The 26,137-nt window shown below is 40.3% G+C and overlaps 1 protein-coding gene across 35 annotated transcripts in view; it reads left to right on the top strand.

Moving 5' to 3' along the window:
• CACNA1C (calcium voltage-gated channel subunit alpha1 C) overlaps nt 1-26,137 on the top strand; it is a 449,097-nt gene that overhangs the window by 339,192 nt on the left and 83,768 nt on the right. For all 35 annotated transcript variants that reach the window (XM_085540251.1, XM_085540241.1, XM_085540190.1 and 32 more), the window contains 9 exons: nt 638-728; nt 8,930-8,956; nt 10,848-11,008; nt 11,803-12,028; nt 17,795-18,002; nt 18,796-18,916; nt 20,853-20,967; nt 21,566-21,686; nt 21,796-21,865. In XM_085540251.1, coding sequence (XP_085396377.1) covers nt 638-728; nt 8,930-8,956; nt 10,848-11,008; nt 11,803-12,028; nt 17,795-18,002; nt 18,796-18,916; nt 20,853-20,967; nt 21,566-21,686; nt 21,796-21,865 — 1,140 coding nt within the window. The remainder of the gene's footprint in view (nt 1-637; nt 729-8,929; nt 8,957-10,847; nt 11,009-11,802; nt 12,029-17,794; nt 18,003-18,795; nt 18,917-20,852; nt 20,968-21,565; nt 21,687-21,795; nt 21,866-26,137) is intronic.

Below are 26,137 nucleotides of genomic sequence, written 5' to 3'. Positions count from 1 at the left end.
ATCTCTGCCATAGTTCATATTCATTAGTTTCTTTGTTGGTAATATCTGAAAGGGTCTGAGAGTTTGAATTCCCCTCTCTATCCCTATGAGTTCAAGCTTTAAATGTAAGGTTGAAACCCATTAACAGTACTATACAGCAGATGGGCCATCAGTATTATTTATACGGAACTTGCTATCAGGCTAACTGAAACCTTTTATCTGATTACTTCTCAGTCTGGTACTTGTTTGCACTCCACTCCAGAAGAGACTGGGGATGGTAGTAAAATGGTTGGGCTGGTGCAGGTAAAGAGGCATCCTCTGAAGTTTTCGTAGAATTAAGCAAATGCTTCTTTCTTGGTTTTGCCAGGCCTTCTCATTTTCAGTGATTTTCATTCATAACAGTTCCTAGGAACTGACTCAAAAAGAAAGAAAGCAGCTGACTCTTCCCCTTTCTTTAGCATTTGAGTAACCAATGTGCAATCCAAGTCTACCTGCTCAGCCTTGTGTGTGCAGGGAGGCAGTACACTTGCTCAGCTAAGTGCTTAATCCTTGGGAGTTGCAGCTGAGGGTCTTTTCAATAAGGCTGATGTGATTCAATAATAGATGTGTCAGGTTCTAATGGCCAACCCTCTCTTTTTCTTCCCTTTGACTCTTACAGTGAGCATGCCCACCAGTGAGACCGAGTCCGTGAACACAGACAACGTCCCTGGAACAGATATTGAAGGCGAAAACTGCGGTGCTAGGCTAGCGTGAGTACATATACACAGTTATATGTGGGCAGGTGCTGGCTTGAGCTTGGTGGTTTAAAGCCAAGGCAAATGTTAGACTCATTAAGGGGAAGGAAACCACACTATGGGTGAAAAGAGGGTGGAGAAGATCTGTTAATCCCAGTTCTTATCTTAATTGCAATGTCAACTCACTGCGGACATTAGTGGAGAGCCTCTGGGATTACAGAGATATAAATAAACCACAGAATTCCCACAACAAGCAGAGCCGGGTTTGCATAGTAGCTAAAAGAAGAACTGATGGATAAGTGTTCTTCTTTTAAAATTTGTCTTTAGTGATAGTTAATCAAATTCAGTATATGCAGACCAAACAGTGGAATTGACCAGTATATTTTAATTTCTCTAATGGTTCCTCTGCACTTTACAGTGCTTTGTAATAGAAGCACACATGATAGCTTCCATCCTGCAACCTGAATTACACCCTTAAAGTGCTGAGCACATCATAGTGAAAAATAAATGCAGCAGTTGGGAGGGAGTAAAGCCTTCTCAAAATCACATCATTGTAGTAAGTAGACAGACTCAACAACATGTAAGATAGCACTTATGGAAAGTGTGTTTTTTAACTTCACAGTGAGCATGAACAGACCACAGGAGTCCTTTCTTCCCTTTTGCATGGCTTAAACAAGAATGGACTTTATGCTGCTGGGAAATATGTTAACCCTCTTTCATTCCATGAAAACTGGACTAAGCCCTGTGCTGGAATATTTTGAGGCTCTGTCCTGTCCTTGGACATACTTTGTATCCTTCTGTTTCATCAACTGCTGATCATAAATATATAGGAAGAATTCTGTATTTCATTAGGCCTGTGGTCCAGTGTTCAGACCCTGACAGCAAAAGGATGGGAACCATGCAAGCCTGGTCTTTTTCTGCCTTTCATTCCACTTTTCTGCTCCTGAATTCATGATTTTGTGTTAGAGATCTTAGAAGAGATGCTTCTCATTTTTGCCTTTAGTGGCCATTTATGGACCTGTCAGCCATGGATTTATCTGAAACTGCTAATGCAGCCTGTCCTCACAATCTCCTGTGGCAGCAAGTTTCAGCTGCTTGCTACCTGCTGTGTAGACAAGTAGTTTAGCGTCTCTGTTTTAAGCTGATATACTGCTACTTCTAGTCAATGTCCTTTCCTCCTTATACAGTGATACTGATGATCAACAGTTCTGCATTCAGCTAATCTATCACTTTCAGGATTTCATAAACCTTGATTGTATCTCCCTCAAACACCCCTGGCCTTCTCCTCTACAAACTGAAGAGGAAGTGATCTTATCTGCATTACAAGACGTGATATGTGGAATATGTTATAAATTCAATCTGCTCTCCTGGAAGTGTCAGCCAGTGGTTTACAAACCCTAGAAGAAAGTATGATAGCATTCCTTCACCCGCTTGCTCTTGTCTACCTGCTGAGTCTGGTTTAGATTATGAACTCTTTTCAGAAGGATCCAGTCAAGGTCTATTCACAGCAGTAAGGCAGTTGTAGCTCTCCATTTAGCACCTCACTGAGCTGCCTGTGCTCTTGTCACATTATAGGAAGCAGCAGCTGGATATGTGACCACTTCTTCCAGCTGGATCCAATTTGAAGAACCATCTCTATTCTGCAATTATGGTTCCTGACACAATGGGTCCCCCGGTGCTACACAGTGCCAACAACAATGGGAACTGTTAATATAAAGTTGCACATATTTTTAATGTTACAGCTTGCATTCATTTAATGTCCTTAATCCCAAAGGATCCTAAAGCACTTCATGAAACTGTATGTGCAATGATTGTTTTCACAGTGTTAGAGTTTAGCTACCTTCAGGGTAAAATGTGACAGGTGTTTAAAAACATAAGGGGAAAGGACACAAGTGCATAAGGAGGTGTATGAGGGATAAATTGTTTTGCACTGTAACAGTATGGGGAATTCTGGCAGGGAGAACGTAATTCTGTAAACTGGAATGTGGCCAGGAGAGCTGAAGTTTAACCCAATTCTAAACATAAACATGACTTAGAATGGAGTTTACTGAAAATGATCCAACATTTCCACAGGAGAATGACAGTCCTATGGTCTGGCACAGTGCTCACTATGCCCACAGCATAGAGGAGAAGGAATAACTATGTCCAATGCATTTTAAGAAAGCAAAGAAAGATGACAGGAAAATGGAGCTTCGTTTCTTCTTCCCATGTTGTAAATCTTAAAATAGTGCCTAAGTGTCAGCAAAGCAGTACATATAAGATTGAGAGAGATAAACAGTTTCGTTGCCACATTCCATTTCGTTTGAAGATAGGTGGCATATAGTAGGGAAATTGAAATCTGTTATTGAGAAGGGGATTTTTTTAACACCCCTATCCAAGGACAGTCAAAATCCTCAAGGCCTCAGGGAGATTGCTTTTCATCTCCAAGAGATGAATGGGAGCCTTCAACCAGGAAAATGAATGACTGTATCTTTGTATTTGAAAGTCTGGACTGAAATACAAATTTGTCAGTGCTTCCTGGTTTTGTAAACTTGTGGAGCTGCAAATTCCTCTCTTAAGGGTAAATTTTGATTTGTCTTGAACTCTGATTCCAGCAGGTATAAAATGTAAGCAAGGATTTCAGAACTGATTTGAGTAGTGAATAACTTTGGTAGAACGTGACTTAGAGCATCAGAATTTGGCCAGAGCTTCCAATAATTAACCCAGTGCTGTTCAAGGATGGAAGAAGTTCTTTTGCGAAGTTGAGTTTTTCAGATGTGTTCTTCGTGTAGTACCAGTGAGCTTTCAGTACATGTTAATGATTGTGTTCCTGGCATCCTGATTTACTGTAGTTGAAGGTTAAACCCAGAATCGAGCCCTCTGAAGTTTGTATTTTTTAGAATTGAAATGGCTAGAGAAGGTTTTTATTCAGTAGTTGAGTTTCATGTGCTGAGTTTTAGATGACACTTCATTTTGACCAGCCTACTAAAATCACTCAATAGCCAGAAGTCCCCATTCTCTTGCTATAAGCACGTTTTTCCCAGGGGTCAGAGACTGCACTGGGCAAGCTGCAGCTGGACATGACTTTAGTATCAGGGAGATTTCAAAGCAGTGGTAATATGTTTATTTAGTGGCATCAAGCTGTTAGGACATTTAATCACCTCAGCAACACCACCACCATGGTTACAGACTAACCTTGCTGTCAGAATACCCATGTGATAAAAAGAAAACGTACATAGGAGACTGAAGGAAAAAGTGTTTTTATTAAAGATAACTCCGAATTACTGGCTGTTCTTTTTGTTCTTATAAAAAAGCTGCAGAGCTTTGAAAGGCATCATCTGTGAATGACAGAAAGATCTGCTTGAGAAGCCAGGCTCAAGCATGCCTTTTGGAAAAGGAGATCTTCCCTGACAGCCTTTCTCAGCTCCACAGAGACATATGCTACGTGAGATCAGGAGGCTACCTCTCAAACACACTGTCTCCTTCTGATTGTTTCAAAGAAGCTTTTCTTTCTATAGTAGCCATACTATCAGCTGTGCTGTCTGGAGCAATGCCAGACGTTAAACCAGCAGGAGTTTCAGGAAGAATCTAGTGTCTCTTTGCTTAGTGTGTAAATCCAGTTTCTTAAAACTAAAACAAACAAGCAAACACAAACTTTGTTCGTATTAATCCTTAGTAATTCTGTTGCCATCAGACGAGCTGTGGCAGGGAGTATTTTCCTTCCTTAAATAGGTGCTACCTTTATCAGGTGTCTGAATTTGAAAAAAGAAAAAAAGGTTTTGTGGGGTTCCATGGGGCACTGAAAAATGTCCCACAAATTCCACAATATATCGTCTCTGTCATAGCATTGCCTTGTACTGCACTGACATCTGCCCTGCAGTAGAAACGCAACAGCTTTTATCCTCAAGGTCAATGTCTGGAAGTGGAACTTATCTTAATTCTGGTGTGTCACAGCTTTAATAACCTGTTGCCTCCAGGTACAAAGAAATGTGTTTTCCCTACAACAAGTATCAGTGAGATAAACCCGGAACTAGGAGCAATGGGTTTCTGTTTACAGGGTAGCCTTATACCCAACAGTGAGTAATTTCTCTGAGCCTCTATGGTTTCTGCTCAGCAGGTCTCAAATTCCTGCCGACAGGCTGTTGCTCATAATCAACAGTAATCTGTTCTGCACAGGATGGCAGCATATATAATCTTCCAGTACAACCAGAATGCTAATTTTCTAATACAACCGTGCAGACCTGGAGTGCCACAGCAGAACTTGCTTTTATATGTATGTCTTAGCTAAAAAGAGACCTTTGTGGAAACTAAATTTCATGGAGCCATGGTAGAAAACTGAAGCACTTGAGCTCAAAGGGGAAGAGAGCTTAAAAAGATCTGCTCTCCCTGAAATGATAAGCCACTTGGCACTTTCACCTTGGCTGGGATTTCCATATATTTGGGAGACAGTTCAATCACATCAGGAGTAGTAGAAAGACTTTGCCAAAAGCTCTGAAACTTCTTCTGGCTTCAGATGGAAAACACATGGCTGCAACCCTTACATATCAGCATTCACTACTGCTCCACAGTTTATTTATAAGCGTGGCATTCTTGTTATTCACAGTCAGTTCTAGGTGTGTGTCTCAGGACAGCAGCATGCCCTTGTGGAGGAGGCATTATCTTCCTGCTTCAGATTATGTGACAGGCCTTACCTGTGACTTGCCAAAAGGAGAGAAGGGTTACTCACTCAATTTTAAGCGCTGGCCTGTTTTCCCTGTCTGTTTCCCAGCTCAAGAAAACCTAATAAATAACAAACTAGCTAAATTTTAAGATAGATAGATCCAGTTTTCTTAAGGATATTCTTTAGGTTCTTATTACTGCTAGCAAACAGCCATCTCTCTCTTAAACACAGCATCACTTCTTTGGGTCAGCATGCTCTTCAGTGCTTGATCCCAATCCACCTCATAGTTCAAGTTCTCTGGAGACAGTCTTCCATTCTGATTAGCTTGAAGCTTTTAATAAACTGACAGAAGCGAGAAATTGTGTGTCATTGTGTGTCACTGAATAATAACGCAGTACTACTTGTATTGTAGAGAGGATAGTGTGTGACAGGCTGGAGGTCCATTGCTTCAGGACAATTTGCAGAGATGTAGCTGAGGGCAAAACTTAGCCCTAAGACTTTATTTTACTGAGAGATTATTAGGAAATTAAAATGTTATGCCACTGTATACTTTTGGCCTAGGAACGTGAGGAAAAGGACCCTAGGGTGGGCATCTATTCTTCAGGGATTCCAGCATCTCTACTACAACAATGCTATGGCCTTCCATCAGCAGGAAGATAGAAAGGGAAAAATGCTTCCCAAGGTTTTGTTGTGCTGTTTTATCTCTTAGAATATGGGATGTCTCACTACATCTGAATTATGCTTGTTGTCCCCAGCTTATGCTGATAAATTTTTTACATTTCACTGTTTTATCTGTGTGCGGCAACTTTACCTTAGCCACATAAGGTTTAGAAGAGCTTTAGAAAATTAAACATAGCTATTAGGTTGGACAGGGCTCTGGGCAACCTGATCTAGTAAAGGTGTATGTTTGGTGGCCCTGCCAGGCAGGGGGGTTGGAACTACATGATCCTTGAGGTCCCTTCCAGCCCGGGTCATTCTGTGATTCTGTGTGATTCTGTGATTCTGTACTCAAATGATAAAGACATGATTAGAGTTCGCCTTTCTAAGATGTAATCTGAGTTACACAGATTCTATAACAAAAACACTCAGTAGAGATCTGAGATAATTGTCATATAGGCTCTAATATCATGATTTGAGAAAAAAAGCCTATTTCTCAAGATTTATCAGAGCTGCACCCACTTGAAGAAGATCTCCTTCTTTCAAAGACATAAAACATCCAGAGTATGAGGAGTACAAGAAATCTGTGTTTAAACCTATAGCAGACAATCTGGTTCATGCTGAACCCCTTGCAAGTGCCAGTTTGGACTGTCACAAAGAGGCCATTTGATGGCCTGAAAAATACCATAAGTGCATTTTTGTGTATGATGTTAACCCTCATTCTGAAAGGCAAGGGCTTCTTGATTACAGCCATCATTTAAAAAAAAAAAAAAAAGTTTCAGATTAGGGCATAATGTTTTCAAAAACAGTTATTGCACAGTTTGTGTTTCCAGAATTCATTTTCATCTTTGATTCTGCCTCTAAATATAATTCTTTTCCTCCTCCCTTGTCCTGTTCTATATATAAATCACACCCACTTGTGATAAAGCTTTCTGCCATAACAGTAAGGCAGTGGGGCGGGGGGAACAGCTAACCTGTCGGAGCACTGAATGCACTTGGCTGTTGCTCATAATGCTCCAAAGATGTAATTATCACATGCGTGATGAGTACTACACCTGCCACATCTCTTTTGCTTAAATAAATAAAAGATTCCTTAAATGCAGCAGAGCTTCCTTACTGGGAAGCCATCGCCAGTGAGGTCATCAGAGGACTTTATCCTCCCTGTACTTCACTTTCCACTGCGCAAGTACCCCATTATATCTTTCTTGCTCTCTTTCTATCCCACCTGAAGCTCCCTCCTATGAGAGTCTTTCCCTCTCCTTTTTCAGCGCTGAGCCTTGCCCCACATTGCCCTATTTTTATTCTTTTTCTTTCTCCTGGCCTTGTCTGATCCTTCCTGTTGCTTGCAAACCTGATCCATTACAGTAGGCAGGACATTTTAAGCAAGATTTCCCAGTAAGATATTGGGATAGCATGAACATTAAGGGCATGCACTGTAGGTGTTTCACCAGCCATCCCTATTACAGTTCCATTGTCTCCTCAGCATAATTTAGTATTCTGATCAGCCAGTGCATTATTTCTTCTCCATCAAAAGGATTCTTGAGTGTGTCTGTGACCACGCTGCTGCCTAGTGGGTGGCCTAGACAAGCTGCCTGTGACACAGCAAGAAAGATATATTCAGTGCGAGAGCTTTTATTTTTATTTATTTTGACTTGGACCATCTGCTGGTGAAATGTTCCTATCACTAAAATCTCTTCCACATAAGGAAACTGACCCATCATTCTTTGTCAGTGACCAATGTCCTCAAACAGCTTTAAGACTACTACAGGAGGTAGCATTGCATGCTTTAAGAATTGCTTTCTCCTGCATCTGCTAACACAGCTCCATTTTTAAGCCAGTGCAGGGAGACCGTTGCTGACTGTTGTCAATGATGAATCACTTTCCTATCATAAAGGGAACCTTAAGAAATGCTTCCATTCAGCAGGAATGTCTTATTCACACTCACTCTCCAGATCTTTGTGTCTTTTGTTATTGGTAGTGGATTTTGAAGCTTCCTAAATTATCTCTGGTGAATGTCATTGCATCCACATAACTTTGTTCACATACCTGCGTGTACACACCACAGCAGCCTAAGAGTTTCTGGGACTTACAGGACAAGGAGCAAGCAGGGCAAGTTAGTGGCTGTAGAACTAGGGTTTGTCTCTAGCTTTGCCTGTGACTTATTGTACAAGGCTAATGAGATTACTGACGAGAATGATCCTGAGTGCATGGAATTAGATATTAAACTTGTATATAGTGGGAGCATGGCTCAACTTTCAGCAGTGCTTAATAACCAGAATTTCATTGACAGAGACAGAATTTCTAATTGTTCAGCCCATTTACATTCAGATTGCATTACACAGATAACAGGGACAAATAAATGTGAGTGTTATTATCTAAGTATGAAAACATTCACCATATACTGTTTTCCACTAAATTGCTATGAGAAAAAGAAAACACTATTTTCCCCATGGCTTCATAATGTGCTTATGTATCTTGAAGTGACAGGTGATATGTGAAAGCAGCATGTCTGTTTGTATAAGTAAGTCATATATATTTTAATAGATGTATATAAAAAATATATGACTAGAAGGGAAAAAAAAAAAAAAGAGTCACACTCAAAAAATAAACTTGGTAGATGTATAATAACCCTAACTTTAGGCCATGCTTTTACCCAAGAGAAAGGCTATTTGTTGATCTTCGTAGGTGGTAGACTCCAACCACAGCATGACTTTTGCTTCGTAACACCCACCAAAAAAAAGGTTTGGATACTGGAGAATCCTAATCCCATCCAGAGCCCACATTGCCTTACGAGGGATTCCAAAGGAAAAGAGTATACATGCAAAAAAATAATTAAGCTTGTTTCTTTCTGCTATTCTCATAAAAGCCTAGGAGGTATGGGAAAGCTTCAGAGACTTTAACGGCAATTCTTATCTTTCAGGCATCGGATCTCCAAATCTAAATTTAGGTAAGTAAAACCAACTTTTGTTTTCTTCCTTTGCACTGATTTGTTCCTTACCTTGTGAAATGGCTTGTTCCTGCATCTGTGGGGTGCAGTCTTGATTCTAGGGCCTGCTGCCACATTTGATAGCTTTTGATCAATCGTTTACCAAATATCAATATACTTTTTCTAAATTTCGTTCTGAAATAAGGCACACGGATGACTGAGAATATTTCACTCAAAAGTACATATTTGATTGCTGCCTCTGCATCTTGAACCATAAAACATAAAAGCAGAAGAAAAACTAAGTTCTACCACATAATTACATCACACCCTTCAACAACAACCTTGTCAGCTGAAGGTTCTGTTTCCTACACTTGGTTCCATTCCTCTGTGCTGCTTGACTTTCAACTGACAAAGTCTGAATATTCAGGTTATTTGTGAAATGCTTCCTTTTGCTGTGAGACGTGAAGTATCTGGTGATACTTCCTCCTCTGTTTACTTTAAGCACTTAACAATGTGCAGCAATCTGCACAGGAACTGAGACAAGGCTTAAAAAGTTACTTAAATAAGAGACAGTAATGTAAATTCAGGAGTCTACATATGTGTGTATTGCCAATATGCATCCTTCTGCAGAGTGTTGCATACTTGATCACTTTCATACAGTCCATGGATTTAATTACACCAGGTGTAGGCACAAGAAAACATTTGTATCACCACATGGTGATATTCCTTCTCCATTAGTGCAAAATACATGCAAAACTGTGTGAGAGTGCTGGTGGTTTAAGGACAATATAAACATGTATGTTGTGACCATTTTGAAAGTTGAAAGATCATTTCCTGTCCACAGTCCACTTGCTAAGCACACAGCCCTGATTAAATGCTTGAGCTACCTAGACTAGATGCAGAGCTAATTACAAAGCTAAAACAGCCTGGATTTTATTGCCTGTTAAAATGCGGTTGCAAAATTCTCAGCTGGTGTGCAGTGTGCACATTGCCTGGCTTTATTTTATCTATATGCTGAGCCCTGACCTCATGTATCACCACTGGAAATTATATGAAAGAATGGACTAACCAAGAGACCTCCTCTGTCCTGCAGTGTTTATGTGTGCATCTCCAGAGCACACACGCACACCTATGTATATAATGTATATAATATCTATATAAAACTATTAGTTTTATTATACAGTGGCAAGTGTTGCCTGGAAACTGGTTGCTATGCAAGTTAAATTCTGAGGAGTAGGAGGTGTGTAATTAGCTTTAAATATCTTCGGTGGTTAGTAATTACCCCCAGAAATCAGTGACACAAGAGAACGTCTTCTTGGAAGGCAAACTTTAAAAGATTTGTTGATTAACAAATGGTATCCTTAGTTCCCGGCAAGAAGGTGAAATGCTGAGGTCCTCTAAATCCTTCTGTTCTGAGTTAGCTCTGGGATTATGCTAGTTTATGATTGTTGCCAAATTCTGGATAACTTCCACAGGTATTTTATTTGATCGCACCTCTCCAGTTGTACACCTCCCATTGTACACTATGGGAATCTATTCATGGACTGCTGGGCCAAGTTTCATATCAGGACATAAGGGAAGAATGACAATTTTTGTGAGAATTGGACTGAAAGACATCTCAGGGTAGCTGTGATAGATGTCTTAATCAGATTAAGATATTGCTTGAAGAGGTTTATTCACCCTTAGATGTTGCAAATTGGTTTAGGACTAACTTTATTCCTAGAGCTAAAGAAAGGATGATCACAACTGTCGACTCAGATGAGAGCAAGAGTATGTTTCTCAGGGTGAACTTTAAAGTTATTCCCTACCATTTTCGAACAATGAATCAAGACTAGAGTCTCTCTCACAGAGACTTGCAGTAGCCTAAGGTTCTCTATCTGAAAAGCACTTTTTCTTTTCTAATTTTTTTAAGCCGCTACTGGCGCCGATGGAATCGATTCTGCAGACGAAAGTGCCGTGCTGCTGTCAAGTCCAATGTTTTCTACTGGCTGGTGATCTTCCTTGTGTTTCTGAACACCCTTACCATTGCCTCTGAACACTACAACCAGCCAGACTGGCTCACGGAGGTTCAAGGTGAGGAGAGTGTGATGGTTCTGTTCATCTTGGTCAGTGTTAGGAAAGGGCAGTAGCAGGAACTGGTGTGTTAGGCTACACAGTGTAAAAGGAATATGCACAGCTGTAAATAGTCCCCTTTCTGAGGAGGATCTTAAACAACACAACAAAATATCAACCCACATTAGGAGAGGTTTCAGGGAAGGTATGAATCCCTCATTTTTATCCAAAGTGATGTTCCATTGGGTGTAGGTGAAATCAGGAGCTTACAGTAAATAAATATCTGCAGCCATTGGATTTCTACTTTATGGATGACTACAAGTTTTCCAGGATCTTCCCTGAAACTGCATTTATGAGAAATTCTGACTACCAGGAAAGTGGCAAAGAGTGATTTTTGAAACTCTCTGTTCCACAGAACAGTTGAATCCTCACTGGATGTGAGAGCAGCTGAAAGGCTTAATTAAGCAACAGCAGGTAGCACAGCAGCTCTTCTATTCCCACTCCCATCTGCAGATGACAAGTGAGATGGGAGACTGAGCATGGGAAGGCATATCCCTGCCGCGGAGGTTGTGCAGTTGTGTAATACATCACAGCTGTATCTGCAGTACATAAGAATTGCTGTAAGCATCCTTGTAAAACATTTCTGTGGATGAGATGCCCACACCTTGTAAGTCTACTCCTTGACTCAAGCTTGGATAAGGATACTCTTTCAGACTGATCCCAGAAGGGGGTTCTCACAGGCAAGGGTCAATAATTAATCTGTGATGATCTTTTGATTAAGTTTCCTTAATCTGTTTCTGTTTGTTTTTCATGAGACACTGCCAATAAGGTGCTGCTAGCTCTTTTCACGGCAGAGATGCTGCTGAAGATGTACAGCCTTGGTCTCCAGGCCTATTTTGTGTCCCTCTTCAACCGCTTCGACTGTTTCATAGTGTGTGGAGGAATCCTGGAAACAATTCTGGTTGAGACGAAGATCATGTCACCACTGGGCATTTCTGTGTTGAGATGTGTTCGTCTATTAAGAATATTTAAAATTACAAGGTACTTCTGTGATTCTTTCAGAATGTATGAGAGCAACACAACATGTGTAGTTTCAAGTCACTCACATGGTGCTTCTTTCACTTTTTCTACCATTAATTGGCTAGTGGGTGTGTTAGGAGAATGGTCTTCGTCTTCTGTCAACCAAAGCGGGATGGGGAGGGCTGAACAGATTAAATGCTCCTGATTTGAGCTGGATTGGTGAGAAATTGGTTGTAGGGGACTAAAGATACTTGATACCATGCTGATTAACCAAAATCTGGGAGGACAATGTGAGTCTTTGCTCTGAATTTCCACGCAAATGACCAAGTGAAAACAAAAGAACAGATTGCCTTGTGACATTTTCTAAAACAGAAACTTTTATGGGTGACAGAGCCTGAAAGACTACTGTGAGCCAAAACAAGATTTGAATGAGGAGCCCAAGCCAGCTCCAGGAGTCTTAGCTGTGACCTAAGTGTCAACACAAGCAGCTATAGGCAAAAGGTGTTGCCAGCCTTTTTCCTTTAGAGTAGTTTGGCATGAAGCAGCAGCTCTACAAAGAAGCCAGACTTTTCCAGACTCCAGTCTCTCCTATTTTTTCTTTTCTTGCTTTCTTCTCTCCACAGTGGTGCCTATTAAACAGTTACTTCTTCCTGCAGAAATGCATTTCCAAAACATCAGCTTGATTTGGAAGGATTTTTTCAGCTTGAGGGAGGTTGTAGAAGACATCATCTCCTTTCTTACCCATATTGGAGCCCTTTGAACAAATCTGCCTATGTGGTCACTCACAGTAGCACAGGGCCTGCTTTTTCCCATTTGAACACTGGTCAGCATCTTATATAAAGCTTGACTGAGGTGATGATAGAGTGAATTTTATGCAGGCTCATCTACAAAAATGTCCCTAGAATTGCTGCAAATTCCCCTGAAGGAAATTTCTGACAAATTTGAGATAAAAAACACAGGGCATGAGAAAAACACCACCAGAACTGGAAGGCAGTCAAGAAGGCAGAGCTGTGAGGCAGAAAAAACAATGGACTTGGACTCTCATATTGTACAGAATTTACCCTTAAAGCTTCTGAGCCTCAAATCTCTGGCAGTGCTGACTGTTTTCAGAGTCAAATGGCAGAGACAGAAAATCAGCTTACAATCTTGAAGAGAGGGGCCAAATCAAGCTAGCACCTCCTAAAACAGAAAAGGAAAAGAAAGGTAGTCTTATTTAGACATGATCACAGGAGAGAGAAAAACGTTCCAATTGACAAGAATTTCCAGCAAGAGAGATGTCTTTGCCTTTTCAGAAATAGTGAAGGTCTCTGGTCCAGGGACTGTTTTTCCTGGATCTTTGGGTTTGAAAGCTATCATCACTGAGTCCCAGGCCTGGTTTCTGAGGAAACCAGTAGCTGTTTCAAGCATTGGGTAATCAGATATACCCAGGGCAACATACCAACAGCTATAAAAGCATAAGCTTCTACATAGCATGCTGGAGAGGTCATTGTTTTTTCTAGGCATATCTGCACTCCTACACAAAATATATCTAGCTAGCAGAATTCTCTAGTAGAAAGAAAAATGTTGAGAGAATATCATTAATACTTTAGGAGGCTTCATCTATCAGAATACTCAAATATTCCTAAATATTCTGGCAGAGATGTAAAGTAGGAACCAGCCAGCAACAGGTCTACTTATACCTACCTCCCTTCTGCAGCATATCTGAAATCCAGTTTTTCATAGAAGAAAATATTGCCTGTAAAACACCTTGTGATTTGTGCAGGTGTCTATGTGTAAAGCACACTCAGAGCTGAGGAGTAATTCACAATGAATAATATACTAATCAGGTTTTCCCTTCTTTCCTTTTCCTCAAATATTGGCAAGTAGGCTGCACTAGTTTCAGATTTGTACATTTCTTAATTATTTGTAATTTTTTCCATGGTTTTTCTCCTCTATGAGTGAAGTTCACCCTCATGTGGAAGGCCTTAGCACAAGCCTCCAAAGCTGCACTTCAGGCCCACTCATGTCAGACTGGAGGGGAGAGAATATTCTGGCATTAAAGTAAAACTTTTACTTCGGATGTTCTCCAATAGGATACAATCTTTTCCATTATTCACTCCGCTCTACACACAGTGATAGTTTAGTGATATTTACATTATCGATACTGCTGGAAAACACCATCTGTGTGGAACGATAATATAGAAAGATAGAATCTTTTAAAGGTAGGAATGATAGTAGTGATGATAGTGTAATGTTTTATGTCAAATGTGTATTCATGAGCTGTGACGTGGACATACAGTGGAGATGGAAATAGTGATAATGAGGAGAATTAAAAAGGCAAAAAGCAGAGAAAATTCTCTGGCAATAGTATGTCAGTAGTTAGCCTAACCATTATATATCTGAGTAAATTCTCTGTGATAAACACCAAGCACAAACAAATACTGGGTGCTTTAAGATAATACACTTCTAGGAAAAGCACAATGTATATGTGTGTGTGTATATACATATATATATATCCTATATGTTTTGAAGATAGATCAATTCGCTTGCAACAGTTTACTGAAATTTGATGTTTCAGACCTAAATCCTACCACTGTATATGTCAATGTTAACTGTAGGGAGGAAAGGCAAGGCACCTTTTTTTGTACCTGCTTTCAAAATGATTTTATATTGGATGAACAGTGTGGGAAGCTTTCCCACAAAGAGGCTTCCAGCTGTCACTACTGTTTTAAGCTCTGCATCTGTGATTGCAAGTATCATAAAGCCATAGTGAAAACCAATGAAGAAGTGAGAGAAGGGAATAATAGAAGATATTAAGTTCTAATCCAGTTCTGCATTTGATTTCTATGTGAGGTGTTGAACAAATCGTTTAACATCTCTGCATCTTATTTCTCCCATTTGAAACAAGGATCATAATCATGTACTTCTCACTGGAGTTTTGCAGTACCTCTTTCACTGGCATTTTAGGAGTTGTTAGTAAGCACATTCATTTCTGTATTGTTCAGACGAAGCAGCAATGCTTTCTTTTTTACCTGCCATTATATGATGCCTGGTCCAAATTCTCTGATTTCTTCCTTGACATTTGTTGTAACTGGTGTGTTTTTTTCTTTGTAGTGCATTAACCAAAGAGCACAGAGTGGTCAGAGTCTTTTTTTAAGCTTCTATTGCCAACATAAGGCTCTTTGTTTTAATGAGTAACCCGAGAGGTTTTGACAGAGTGTTTGAGTTAGCTCTATAATTGTGTGATGTGGCAGGTGGTAACTTCAGTTCAAGCTTCCGGGAATCTGAGATAAGACCATTGTGACTTCCATATCCTAGTTGGGTCAGTCATTCCCTATCCTTCCTTTTTTCTCTTTTCCCCACACTTCCTTATTGGTTTATTTACTTTTCTGATGGTGCTGTATTTATAGCTAGCACTTAGAGCACAGAAAAGAAAAAAACAGCACTGAGCTTATCATCAGGTCATCTCCATTAATTGCTCTAAAGTTGATTAGTTACATAGGAAACTGAATCTCAGATATGGAGCCATTTGTAAGAATTGCAGAGCTGATAAAAGTCTGTGCAGCTGTGCTGTAAGATAGCAAGTCACTTAAGCTTAAAGCAAGTCATTGAAACTGTTCAGATGGGTAACAGCTTTACTGTATGTCTGTTAAGGACATGCATGTCCTGACTGACATTGGAGGGGTTGGTGATATTCTAGACTCCACCAGTTTCAGTTTTGATCATGCTAAATTCAGTCCAGTTTCATCAGAAATTATTTTTCTCTTTTCCTGTGTCACTTTCTCTCCCTCTCACAGTGTTAATGTTGTGAACTGTAAGCAAAAACACATAGTGAGCTGTTACATAGCATATCCAATCCTGACATTTGGTGGCACCGAGTCCACAACTTCCATGCCCTTACCTCTGTTGTGTAGTTTTACAATGTTTGTCTCTTTAATTGCAGTTAAACTTTTAAATCACTCTGGTGTTTTCTGAAGTGCTGAAGCTGGGCTGGAGGGAAAACATCACAGTTCTCTTTGAAGCTCAGCTCTTGGAGCTGCTGAACTTCAGAGGACATGGCAGTCCCTCATATTACCTTTGCAAAGTAATTGGACCACCTGAATATTTGTCTGCCATGGGACAACAAAAGCCTCCTTTTTACCCTGGCATTTGAAAATATTCAGTAGGATTTTAAGAATCCTTGTCTCTAATGACCACATTGCCTTCAAAAAAGATGGGTTTGTATGTAGAACCTCCGACCTCTTCCACGAAGTGAGAATGCTAGACATGTCTGACATCCTTCCAAAACAGAACTTTCTTCTCCGGGGAAAAGACATCTAGAATTTCAGAATCTTCTAAGGACAGAAGGGTTCACTGTTAAAAGCTTTGGGAGAACGGAGTGGAGGATGTCAACCATGTTATGATCTCAGATCATGGTAGGAAGCCACAAATGATGATGCTAGAAGGAAGACATAGCAACTTAGACATCACAAACATTACTGGCTTGCTGTCCTGTGCAAGCCACCCAAGGTTGTACTCAAAATGAGGTGACTGGAAATCTAGTCTGAAATATCTGTCAGACTCAGAAGTACATTCAGTAGAAGTGTTCATGGCACAAAAAGGAGTAGGATAAAAATGTCTGAGCAGATACCAGGCTGAAGTAGAAGTCACTTCATTGGCAATGTGGTCAATCCTTCACAAAAAGGTAGCATTTTTCCAACACGTGGCTATGCTGCTGGTTCACAAAGGTGAGCAAACAGACACCTTACAGTAGAGCATGCTACTTGCATCACTCTGAATCCTTAAATGGGACCAAAGGATGCATCGTACATCATTCGGATCTGGGCATAAACTTGAATTCACTGAGAGAAGATCTTAGCCATCCTCCCTATCTAATGGTAGCTGCTCAAAAAGCAGGAGTCTCAATTGCCTGGTTATAGGTCATTTGTCCTTTTCTCGGTATCTGATCTAAGTGGACTTCACCACAATCATTTCCAATAAATATCTGTCAGTCCCAGAGAAAAAAAGAAAACTCTGTTGATTTCGGTTATTGTGGTCAGCTGGTGCTTTGTTGCCCTAGGAATTCTGGAAATATCTTGGCCAGCTGTATTTGAACCCAGCTCTAAGCCCCTCCAATATGTTCTGCAGCCTACCTGAGCAAATATGAAGGGTTGAGTACCCTAAAAAAAAGCAGTGATAGTGAGCAAAGAAAACTGAGGCCATTAGGGGTGTAGATCTGGAGATTCCCTTTAAGGGTCCATATAAAACAAGTGTTGCAATATGTGAAGAACCTTGAGTATCTTCCTTGTTCTCAGTTCCAGAAGGCTTAGCAACCTCTGTCTGTGTGTGAGCCCAAGTGCACAATCACACCATATTTTGGACATGTTCGTATTTGTATCCAAACTGTTTCCCCATCTGTTCCGCTACTTATTGCAGGCCATTCTCTGGAGTGAGGTATTCTGGCATGCCACAACATCTGTGAGTGTTGTAATGAGGTTGGTTAGAATGTAACTCACTGAAGCGGCAAGAACTAATCACTGTATATTGATATAAGATTTTCAGAGACTTAGATGGAGAGAGCTTCAATAATCTTCTGGGTGTGCGCATCAAGTGGGGGTGGAGGGAATGTGCACGTGTGGTAGTAAAATTACTCATTAGCTGCAGTAGATCTCATTATCTTAGGGAAGTACATCAGTGATTCACTGCTTAACAGGGTATTTGAAAATGCCTGCTTATGCACAGGAGGCAGCCAGAACCAATATCCTGTGCAGGCCAGGAGCACCTGTCTTGGAGTGAAGAAATTTTAACCTCTTCTGTTTTCTCTCTCAGATATTGGAACTCCCTGAGTAACCTAGTGGCTTCACTCCTGAATTCAGTCCGTTCCATTGCCTCTCTCCTGCTGCTTCTCTTCCTCTTCATCATCATCTTCTCACTGCTGGGGATGCAGCTTTTTGGGGGCAAGTTTAACTTTGATGAAATGCAGACCAGGAGGAGTACATTTGACAACTTCCCCCAGTCTCTCCTCACTGTGTTTCAGGTAAGCGTGAACAGGTCCAGATGGGACCGATATACTGTGCTATAAATGGGGAGACACAGACAGTAGGTCCTGCACCCTTCTTCTACAGCCTGGTAGTCTCTAAGGCTGTGCATCATTCTAATAGCTCAAGGAGCAAGACACCATGCTGCCAGCACAGGGGTATTCCCTTCCAAAGTGGGGAAATATCATAAAGCCATCGGGGCTTATCAGAGTAGTATGTGAGAATGGCCATTGCCATGTTCCAGAGTCTTGCCTGCAAGCCAGAGCCCATCCCTGCGGCTGTTCTCACCACTTTTACAGTACTGAGGAACAAATATGTGCTCACTGCACCAGTGAAGAAATTATATAGCTTTCAAGCTGACTGCAATTTTGAGAGTGATGAGCCAAGAGCATCGGGAACGTGATTTCACGCACAAGGTGAAGGGATGTGTATGGGAGGGCTGTGCTGAGTGCTGTCCTCAGTGCTTTAGCTGTGCAGCTTGTCTGAAACAACAGATGTGGAGAGAAGTGCCAAGGCGAGGTGGGGAGACTCAGACAAAGATGTCTTGGGGAGCCATTTGGATTCAGCCATCAGTCTTCAAGGGGACATCTCCATTTTTTTAGCAGTTCTAGTGTCCTTTTTACATTCTTTCATTTTGCTTTTAATTTGCTAAATGGATGCAGCCAGAGTTTCCAGCCATCCTGGGGGAGGGGGTGATCTTCAGGATAGTCAATATCTTTCTGTTAATGGGGTTTTCAAATTCTATGTGTGGTCTAACACTGTATCCCTTATTGGTGGGAATGTGTCATTTAGATCCTGACTGGGGAGGACTGGAATTCGGTGATGTATGATGGGATCATGGCTTATGGCGGCCCCTCTTTTCCAGGAATGTTGGTCTGTATTTACTTCATCATCCTCTTCATCTGTGGGAACTGTATCCTTTGATGCTTCTCTTTTCTCCAAATGGGGCTGAATTTAAAGTCACCCTTTATTACTTTCGCTGTGCCAGAAAGTAATTAATGTTGTACCTTACATCTTCACCTTTTCAATAGCTCAAGAATTTGGCTTTGCACTACCAAAAGTTAAACAAGTTTATTTAATCGTAGCTAGTGCTAAGCCTTCAGGCATATAAACATTTGTAAGAGCCAGCTACATGCCTGTTCTGCATGCCAGTTTTTATTTAGTACCTTTACATATTTAGTGTTTTTATTTCTTAATTACCCCTGATTCCCTCATAGGTCTTTCTTTCCTGCCTTGCTTATAAATGAATCTCCGTCTACCTTCTGTACTGTATTTTTGCTTTAACTTCCATTTCATTAACATGTTCCATTTGCCTTCATCCAAACCTTACGTGGAATAAAAATGTGTGTAATATACAATATGCTACATAACATATGTTTGACACCATTGATTTATGAGAGATCATATATTAACTAGCATATAAACGAGCAAGAACCCTGTTCCATTTCACTTACTGCAGTGTGTTTAATCTTCAAACAGAAAATCATGTAATCTGTTATCTACTATCCTGAGACAGTATTAACTTGAGTTCTCTCTGGCTTCAGTGTGAAGTGAGGGCATGGTACATAACCCAGAGGCACAAAGCACACCGCATGATTAGGCTATGAGTGTCCCTTCATAGGAATCTGCATTGAACACAGAGCCATGGTTCAGTACTGTATCTCAGTTTGCTCCAAATTTGTTCATGTTTAGTTTCTGTTTCCCTAATAAATAGCCCTCATGTGTCAGAGGTGACATTTCTTTTTATTCTGATAGAGCTACCTCGTAGTTTCAGCCCAGTTCTTCCAACCTTTCTTCATAATTCAGGTCTCTCAAACTGCTATGTGACATTTTGGTTGACCTGCATGCCCTCTCTTCAAAGTGAGATGGTGCAATTCCACTTATCTGAAGGTCAAGGGAGGCTGTCTGCCTGACAGCTTTAAAAAGCTACAATTTGGATCTCCTTGTGAACTGCAGAGGAAAATGTGAGCCAACTCCACATGCTGGCTGACTTTGTAGCCATTAGACCTTGGAGCTTTGGGAGAGGAGTGGCTGTATTTCCAGACTAAGCCTTAAGCCGGGGTTTACTGAGAACCGATGGCATAATGAGACCGAATCTAAAGAAATCTCTGTAAGAATCTGGTGTTCAAATTTATAACACAAGAACTTAACACTGAGTGGCAAGACAAGAAAGCGATTGTCATTACTTACCCTTCAGCAACATGTGCATGACTCGTTTATATTGCAGCTTTCATGCGTGGGCTCTCTGCTAGGAGACGGCAGAGTTGCCAGCCCAATCCTTTTATGCTCAGACTAAATGAATTTCTTTTGTTCCCCTCAGAAATGCTAATGATAGCGCTATCCTTGCTGTCCTTAAAACCTACATATGTCTGTGGGAAAGGCTATAATGAGGTTGTCCAACTCAAGCATGTAGGCCAAAATTGAAAAGTCCAGGTGCCTAATGGTATGAGGATCTTGAATATGAGAGTTCTTTAAGAAAAATGACCTGCACCTTCAAAGATGCAAGGCATCCAGGGCTCCCCTTATCCTTCAGTGGCATTTGTTTCATAAAGCAAGACTCTCTATGGAAACCAAAAACTGAAATCTTAGTGTTTAAGTCTGGACTTGCATCTTTCCTATCAGTCATTCTGTTGTGAAATTTTGGAAACCCTACACAGCGTGTTAGACATTTGGTTGGAAGGTGTCAGTTTGCCATGCTCAATATGTGCACCCTGAACATTTGTGTGAATTGGAAGTTTGGAAAATGCAAGAGATCTGATGACAGGTTGCTAAAAAATTTCAATTAAAACACCTTTAGTATAATGTTGTTCTGCATTTTTCAAAGCCCGTTTTCTTTAAGTAGAACACAGACATCCTGCTGAATGTATTTTTGGCCATTGCTGTGGATAACCTTGCTGATGCGGAGAGTTTAACATCTGCACAGAAGGAGGAGGAAGAGGAAAAAGAAAGGAAAAAGCTAGCTAGGTAAATCCATATGCATCCACCTCAAAAGCATGCACTTGTATATATGTCCATATATAGAACCTAACGCATTATGCTTATGTATATGTGCAAGTATGTAATATGTTTAAATTTACTGTGTGTATATAGATTACATAAATGTGATTAATGTATACATAATTATGTATATATATTTTTTAAGTAAAATAATTCAAAGGACAAGAAGGCACTGGGAGTTGGGAATCACAATTGCAATGATGTGAGCAGAAGAAAGAAAGGCTGAGCGACTAGTGAGACTTCAGGGCATCAGTAGTTAATGAGTACAAAATGGTATTGGTGTAACAGTGCTGTTTGAATATCTCTATTACCTCCTGATTGCTCTGGATCACAAAGAAAGAAAAAAATGAAGATTCCCATGACACAAGATTCAGTTAATTCCTTCTTTTTTTATGTCGTACATATGGAATTTGAGCAGAAGAGGACAAGGTGAAGCCACTGAAATATAAGCTGAACTCAGAACAGAGGTGCCACTCAGCTGATCATTCTATTGGTGTGTGCTGTACTACATAAAACAGCTTTTCACCTTTGTAACTGTTTTCTTTTTATCTTGTCAAATTGTTAGGACTGCTAGTCCTGAAAAGAAACAGGAGATAGAGAAAACAGCTGTGGAGGAGGAGACAAAGGAGGAGAAAATTGAGCTGAAATCAATCACTGCTGATGGAGAATCTCCACCTGCTACAAAGGTCTGCTGCTAGCACCGGTGTATGAAGAGATGATGTGGACAGCCTGGGTTTCTAGGGGAATGAAAACCCTCTGCTTTGTTTGAGTCTTTTTTTCTGCTGTTTCTGTTAGATCAACATGGATGACTATCAGCCAAATGAAAATGAAGAAAAGAGCCCATATCCCACAACAGAAGCACCAGGTATCTCTCTGTTTCCTCTCATTTTTGATTTAAAAAAAAAAAAAAAGTTCCAATTGCTAGTACGCATTGAGCCAGATTATGATATCAAGATGATCTTGCAATGTCTTCATGATGGGAAAAGGTGATGCAATTCAATTTGTAGAATCACGGAATGGCTTGGGCTAAAAGGAACATTAAGGACCATTCAATTCCAAACCCCCTGCCATGGGGCAGGACACATTCCACTAGATCATGTTTCCCAAAGCCACATCCAACCTGGCCTTGAACACTTCCAGAGATGGTACATCCACAAATTCTCTGGACAGCCTGTCCCAGTGCCTCACTATCTCCAGAGTGAAGAATTTATTTGTTAAATCTTGTCTAATCCTGCTCCCTTTTAGTTTAAAACCATTGCCTCTTGTCTTTCCCTTCACCCTCCTCATCCTTATGCTTAGGCCCCCTTTAAAAAATGGAAGGCTTTTACAAGGTGTGCCCAGAACCTTCTCCAAGCTGAACAAGCCCAGCTTCCTCAACCTTCCTTCATCAGAGAGATGTACCATTCCTCTGAGCATCCTCTTGGCTTCCTCTGTAACCACATCAACACCTTTATGTCTTTCTTGTTCTGGGAGCCCAAGGCTTGGATTCAGTAAGCCAGATGGGCCCTCAGGAGAGGAGAGCAGAGGGAATCCCCTTTCTCATCTTGCTAGTGATACTTTACTTGCCCACGTTTCCTTTGCAGTTCCTGAAGTGGTTAGTAGTACTTAATATGATTCTTTGTAAAGCACACATTACATGGTTAGATATATATTTTCAGACCATTTTTTCAGTCTTCTATGTCAGGGAAGATCCGCAACAGATACTCATCGAAGGCAGAAGTGCTGAATGCCTTTTGGAACATTTTTAATAAAATAAAAAACCAGTGTAACTTTATTAATATGTTTCTTAAGGTGTAAACTCAGCCTCAAATTGATCATTTGGGCCTAATGAACTTCATCCTCAAATACTTTATATAAAACTGGTTGAAACAATCTCAGAACACAGAGCAGTTTTACTTTGAGAATTCCTGAAGGTTAGGTCTTTAAAATGGTGGGCAGGGGTGGAGCAGAGGAATAAACCAGTCAGTTCAACTTCCATTCTTGGAAAAGTGTTGAAACAAATGACTAAACAAATAGTTTAAGATAAGGAGAAGAATAGCAGGAACATGGATTTGCTGAGGACAAATCTTCTTAAGCCACTTTTATTTTCTTCTAGAAGGGGCTGACAAGTCAGGGGAGAAGAAGCAGATGTATGCTTTGACTTTGCTAAGGTTCTGAATGTCTCAAAACATTCTCATAAGCCAGCTAGGAAAAAAAAAATGGTCTAGATGATTGGGAGATAAATTGGTCAGACTCTGTACGTGGAGAGCAGCAATAACCCAAATGAGGTTCTACAACCCAAAGGCCTGTCCTGAGTTCAGTTCAGTTCAATGTTAATGACCTGAGTGATGGAAAAGGAAATATGCTTATTACATTTGCACATGACATGAAGCTAGGAGGGACAGAAAGCATACTGAAGGGCAGCATTAGAATTCAAAGAGCTCTTGAGGAACTGGATAAATGGTCTAAATAAAATTGAAAGTGCCAGGCTCTACATAGGCAGAAATAAACAACTCACAAATAAAGGATCTTAGGTGACAGTAGTTAGGTAACAGTCCTTGAGAAAAGAATTTGAATCTTGTAATCACAAGCTCAGCAGAAGCCAATAACATTTTGCCACCTTTCAAAAGGGAAACAAATCGTTATAAACAGTGAAAACATGACCCTTTGGTTAGAAGGGTTTCTTCTCTAACAAAGGTTTCTTCTAACAGGCCAGTGAAAACTAATCAAAATAAAACAACTCTTTTGGTCTTTTAGCAATGGAGGAGGTCTCTATTGAACTACTATCCCATTTTGGATGCACTACTAAGAGAAGTGTAGCTGAATTGCAAAGAATCTAGAAAGGCATAGTAAAAGCAGTGCAAGGAGAAACTGAACTAACATTGAAAGAACTGTGGTTGTTTGAGCTAGGGAAGACAGGAGAAATGGTTTCAAATGCATAAAAGGTTGCTACAGGTAGGAGGGAAATAATCTCAATCTGTTACGGTTAAAGGAATTAACAGGTTCACACCAGGGTAAGATTTTCTAGTAGTGAGGCTCTAAAAGATTGTGAAGAGGGTTATGAAAACCTACCATCACCAAATGTGGCTAAAAACAGGTCAGAGAAATGTCTGCCAGAAAAGACTCAGATATAATAATTAGTTGATCCTAGCTTGGCAGACATTTGGCCATGTGTGATCTCTTCTTGCTCTGCCCTTCTTCATTTCTATGATTATATAACCATCTGTAATAGGTAATAAATTACATTTTTTCTATTCTATGATTCCTAAAAAACGTCTGTTAATAGGTTGATGTGATAGGGTGAAAAAAAAAAAGACACAGTAGCTCACTTTAAATAGACGAATGAGAGTTTCAGACAGGCAGAAAGGAAAACTGTTCATTGCATTTGATTTTCAGAACAAAAAAATCTGTGAATTTGCTGTACTCATATTCATCCATATTCGTAGCCTGTTAATCAGGAATGGTTCTGACACCATAAAATACAGTTCACTTTTGATATTTTTTGAGGCAGATCACTCTGGATTTAACCTTCTAAGCACCTCTGTAGACACAGGGCATTCACTGCACCCCCATCCCCAGTTACTTATGTGTTTTAAGGAATCTTCAGTCACAAGAATAATTAAAACATCCTGAAACAGCTCTGTTTCTGTTTCTCAACTTGCCTAAATTTGTAGACCATTATATTTTTTAAAGTAAAGACGCACATACATGTATAGCAGATTTAAGTCTACTGATAATAGTGTTATATTTCCATTACTTTCTATAGGAAATGTAGAAATAGGCTAGCATGTGGAACATTTGACAAAGACCAAATCTACAATTTGTGTTATAGATTTTCTATCTGTAGATGTGTAGAATTAGAGGGCAGGGAATAAAGTAAAAGCACTTTTAAACTCCTGCCTTGAGATGCCTATCCTTGGACTGGCATGCAGATGTGTGCTAGGTTGTCTTCTGTCTCCTAAAGTGGTATCAGTGCAAAGGGACAGCGTATCAGTTATTTACCATTGTATGATGTCATTTCTAAACAGGCCTACATGCATGTTCGTTGAATTGTTTTTCTACTCACTGTGAACAGTTTGGGGTTGGGTTTTTTTGTCTTTTTCAGCCCTCTGAAAATCATAGCTTTTTGCTGAAAATGATCCCTAATGGCTCACACAGTTAACCACTTCCTTCAGAGTTCGTGGAAGTCACCATAAGGTTCAGATGGAACAAAGTTTTGCAAATCTCTTATTTGATATGCAGTTTACCATAGTCATCTACTCCATTCTGCAGTACAAAGTTTAGAAGCACTAGTTCCCTCTTGGAGCAGAAGTGGCATTTCACATCTGTCTCATGTAAGCAAGTCTGAAGCACAAAGCTCCAAGGACCTCACTGGCGTTAGCAAGCAAGAATTTCCCAGTCCCCAAGTGTCCCACTGTCCCTTCATCAGCTCCCTTCTGACCAAAAGATCAGCCTAAAATCCTTCTGGCAATTGCCATGCTACAGAAGGTGCTGTGCCGTTAAATGTAGCCCACCTGGGAAAACATCCTTCATGCCAACTCAGTGTTCAAAAACAACTGAAATGGTCACTTCATTTGTTTTCCCTTTACTCTCTGAATCTACCCTGCTCAATTTCCTGTTAGTTTCTGTTGCCTCAACTAGTTTTCTCGGTAACCTCTTTTGTATGGTTTTGCTGCATGGTGCTGCTCTTAGTCCCCAGAACAAACTGTGTACTTGCAGCTCATCAGTTCACCTAGCTGCTTAGCTGGAGGGAGAGACTATTCCTTCCAGAGATTTGTGTACACTAGAGGGATTATTATGATGACATGTTTATTATAGGAAGACAGGGAGCAAGTCCTGCGGTGTAGTACAGAAACAGACAAAGAATTCAGAGCATCAGATGAGGGTCAGATGAAGGCTTGAGATGATTTATGGAAGTTTGAAGCAAAGCAGTGTCCTTACACAACAGCTCTGGTCTTTGTATAGATTAAAAAAAAAAAAAATCCTCTCAATTGAATCTATCACTGATGCTGCACCGTGGCTTGTGTGTGTCCTTTGCAACCAAAGGATGTAACTGTTCTCATGAAGTATAACTCAAGATGGCAGTCCCAGTTTTGAGATTTATTGAATTTCAGAAGAATTTCAAACTAGATCTCAAACTGGCAACTCTGAGACTTGT

Source organism: Coturnix japonica, chromosome 1 (genome assembly GCF_054131305.1).
Source record: "Coturnix japonica strain WE chromosome 1, WE-NBRP24, whole genome shotgun sequence".
In the NCBI taxonomy this organism is placed as follows: Eukaryota; Metazoa; Chordata; class Aves; order Galliformes; family Phasianidae; genus Coturnix; species Coturnix japonica.
Note: the sequence above shows the minus strand (reverse complement) of the source record. Positions and strands in the feature narration are given on the sequence as shown.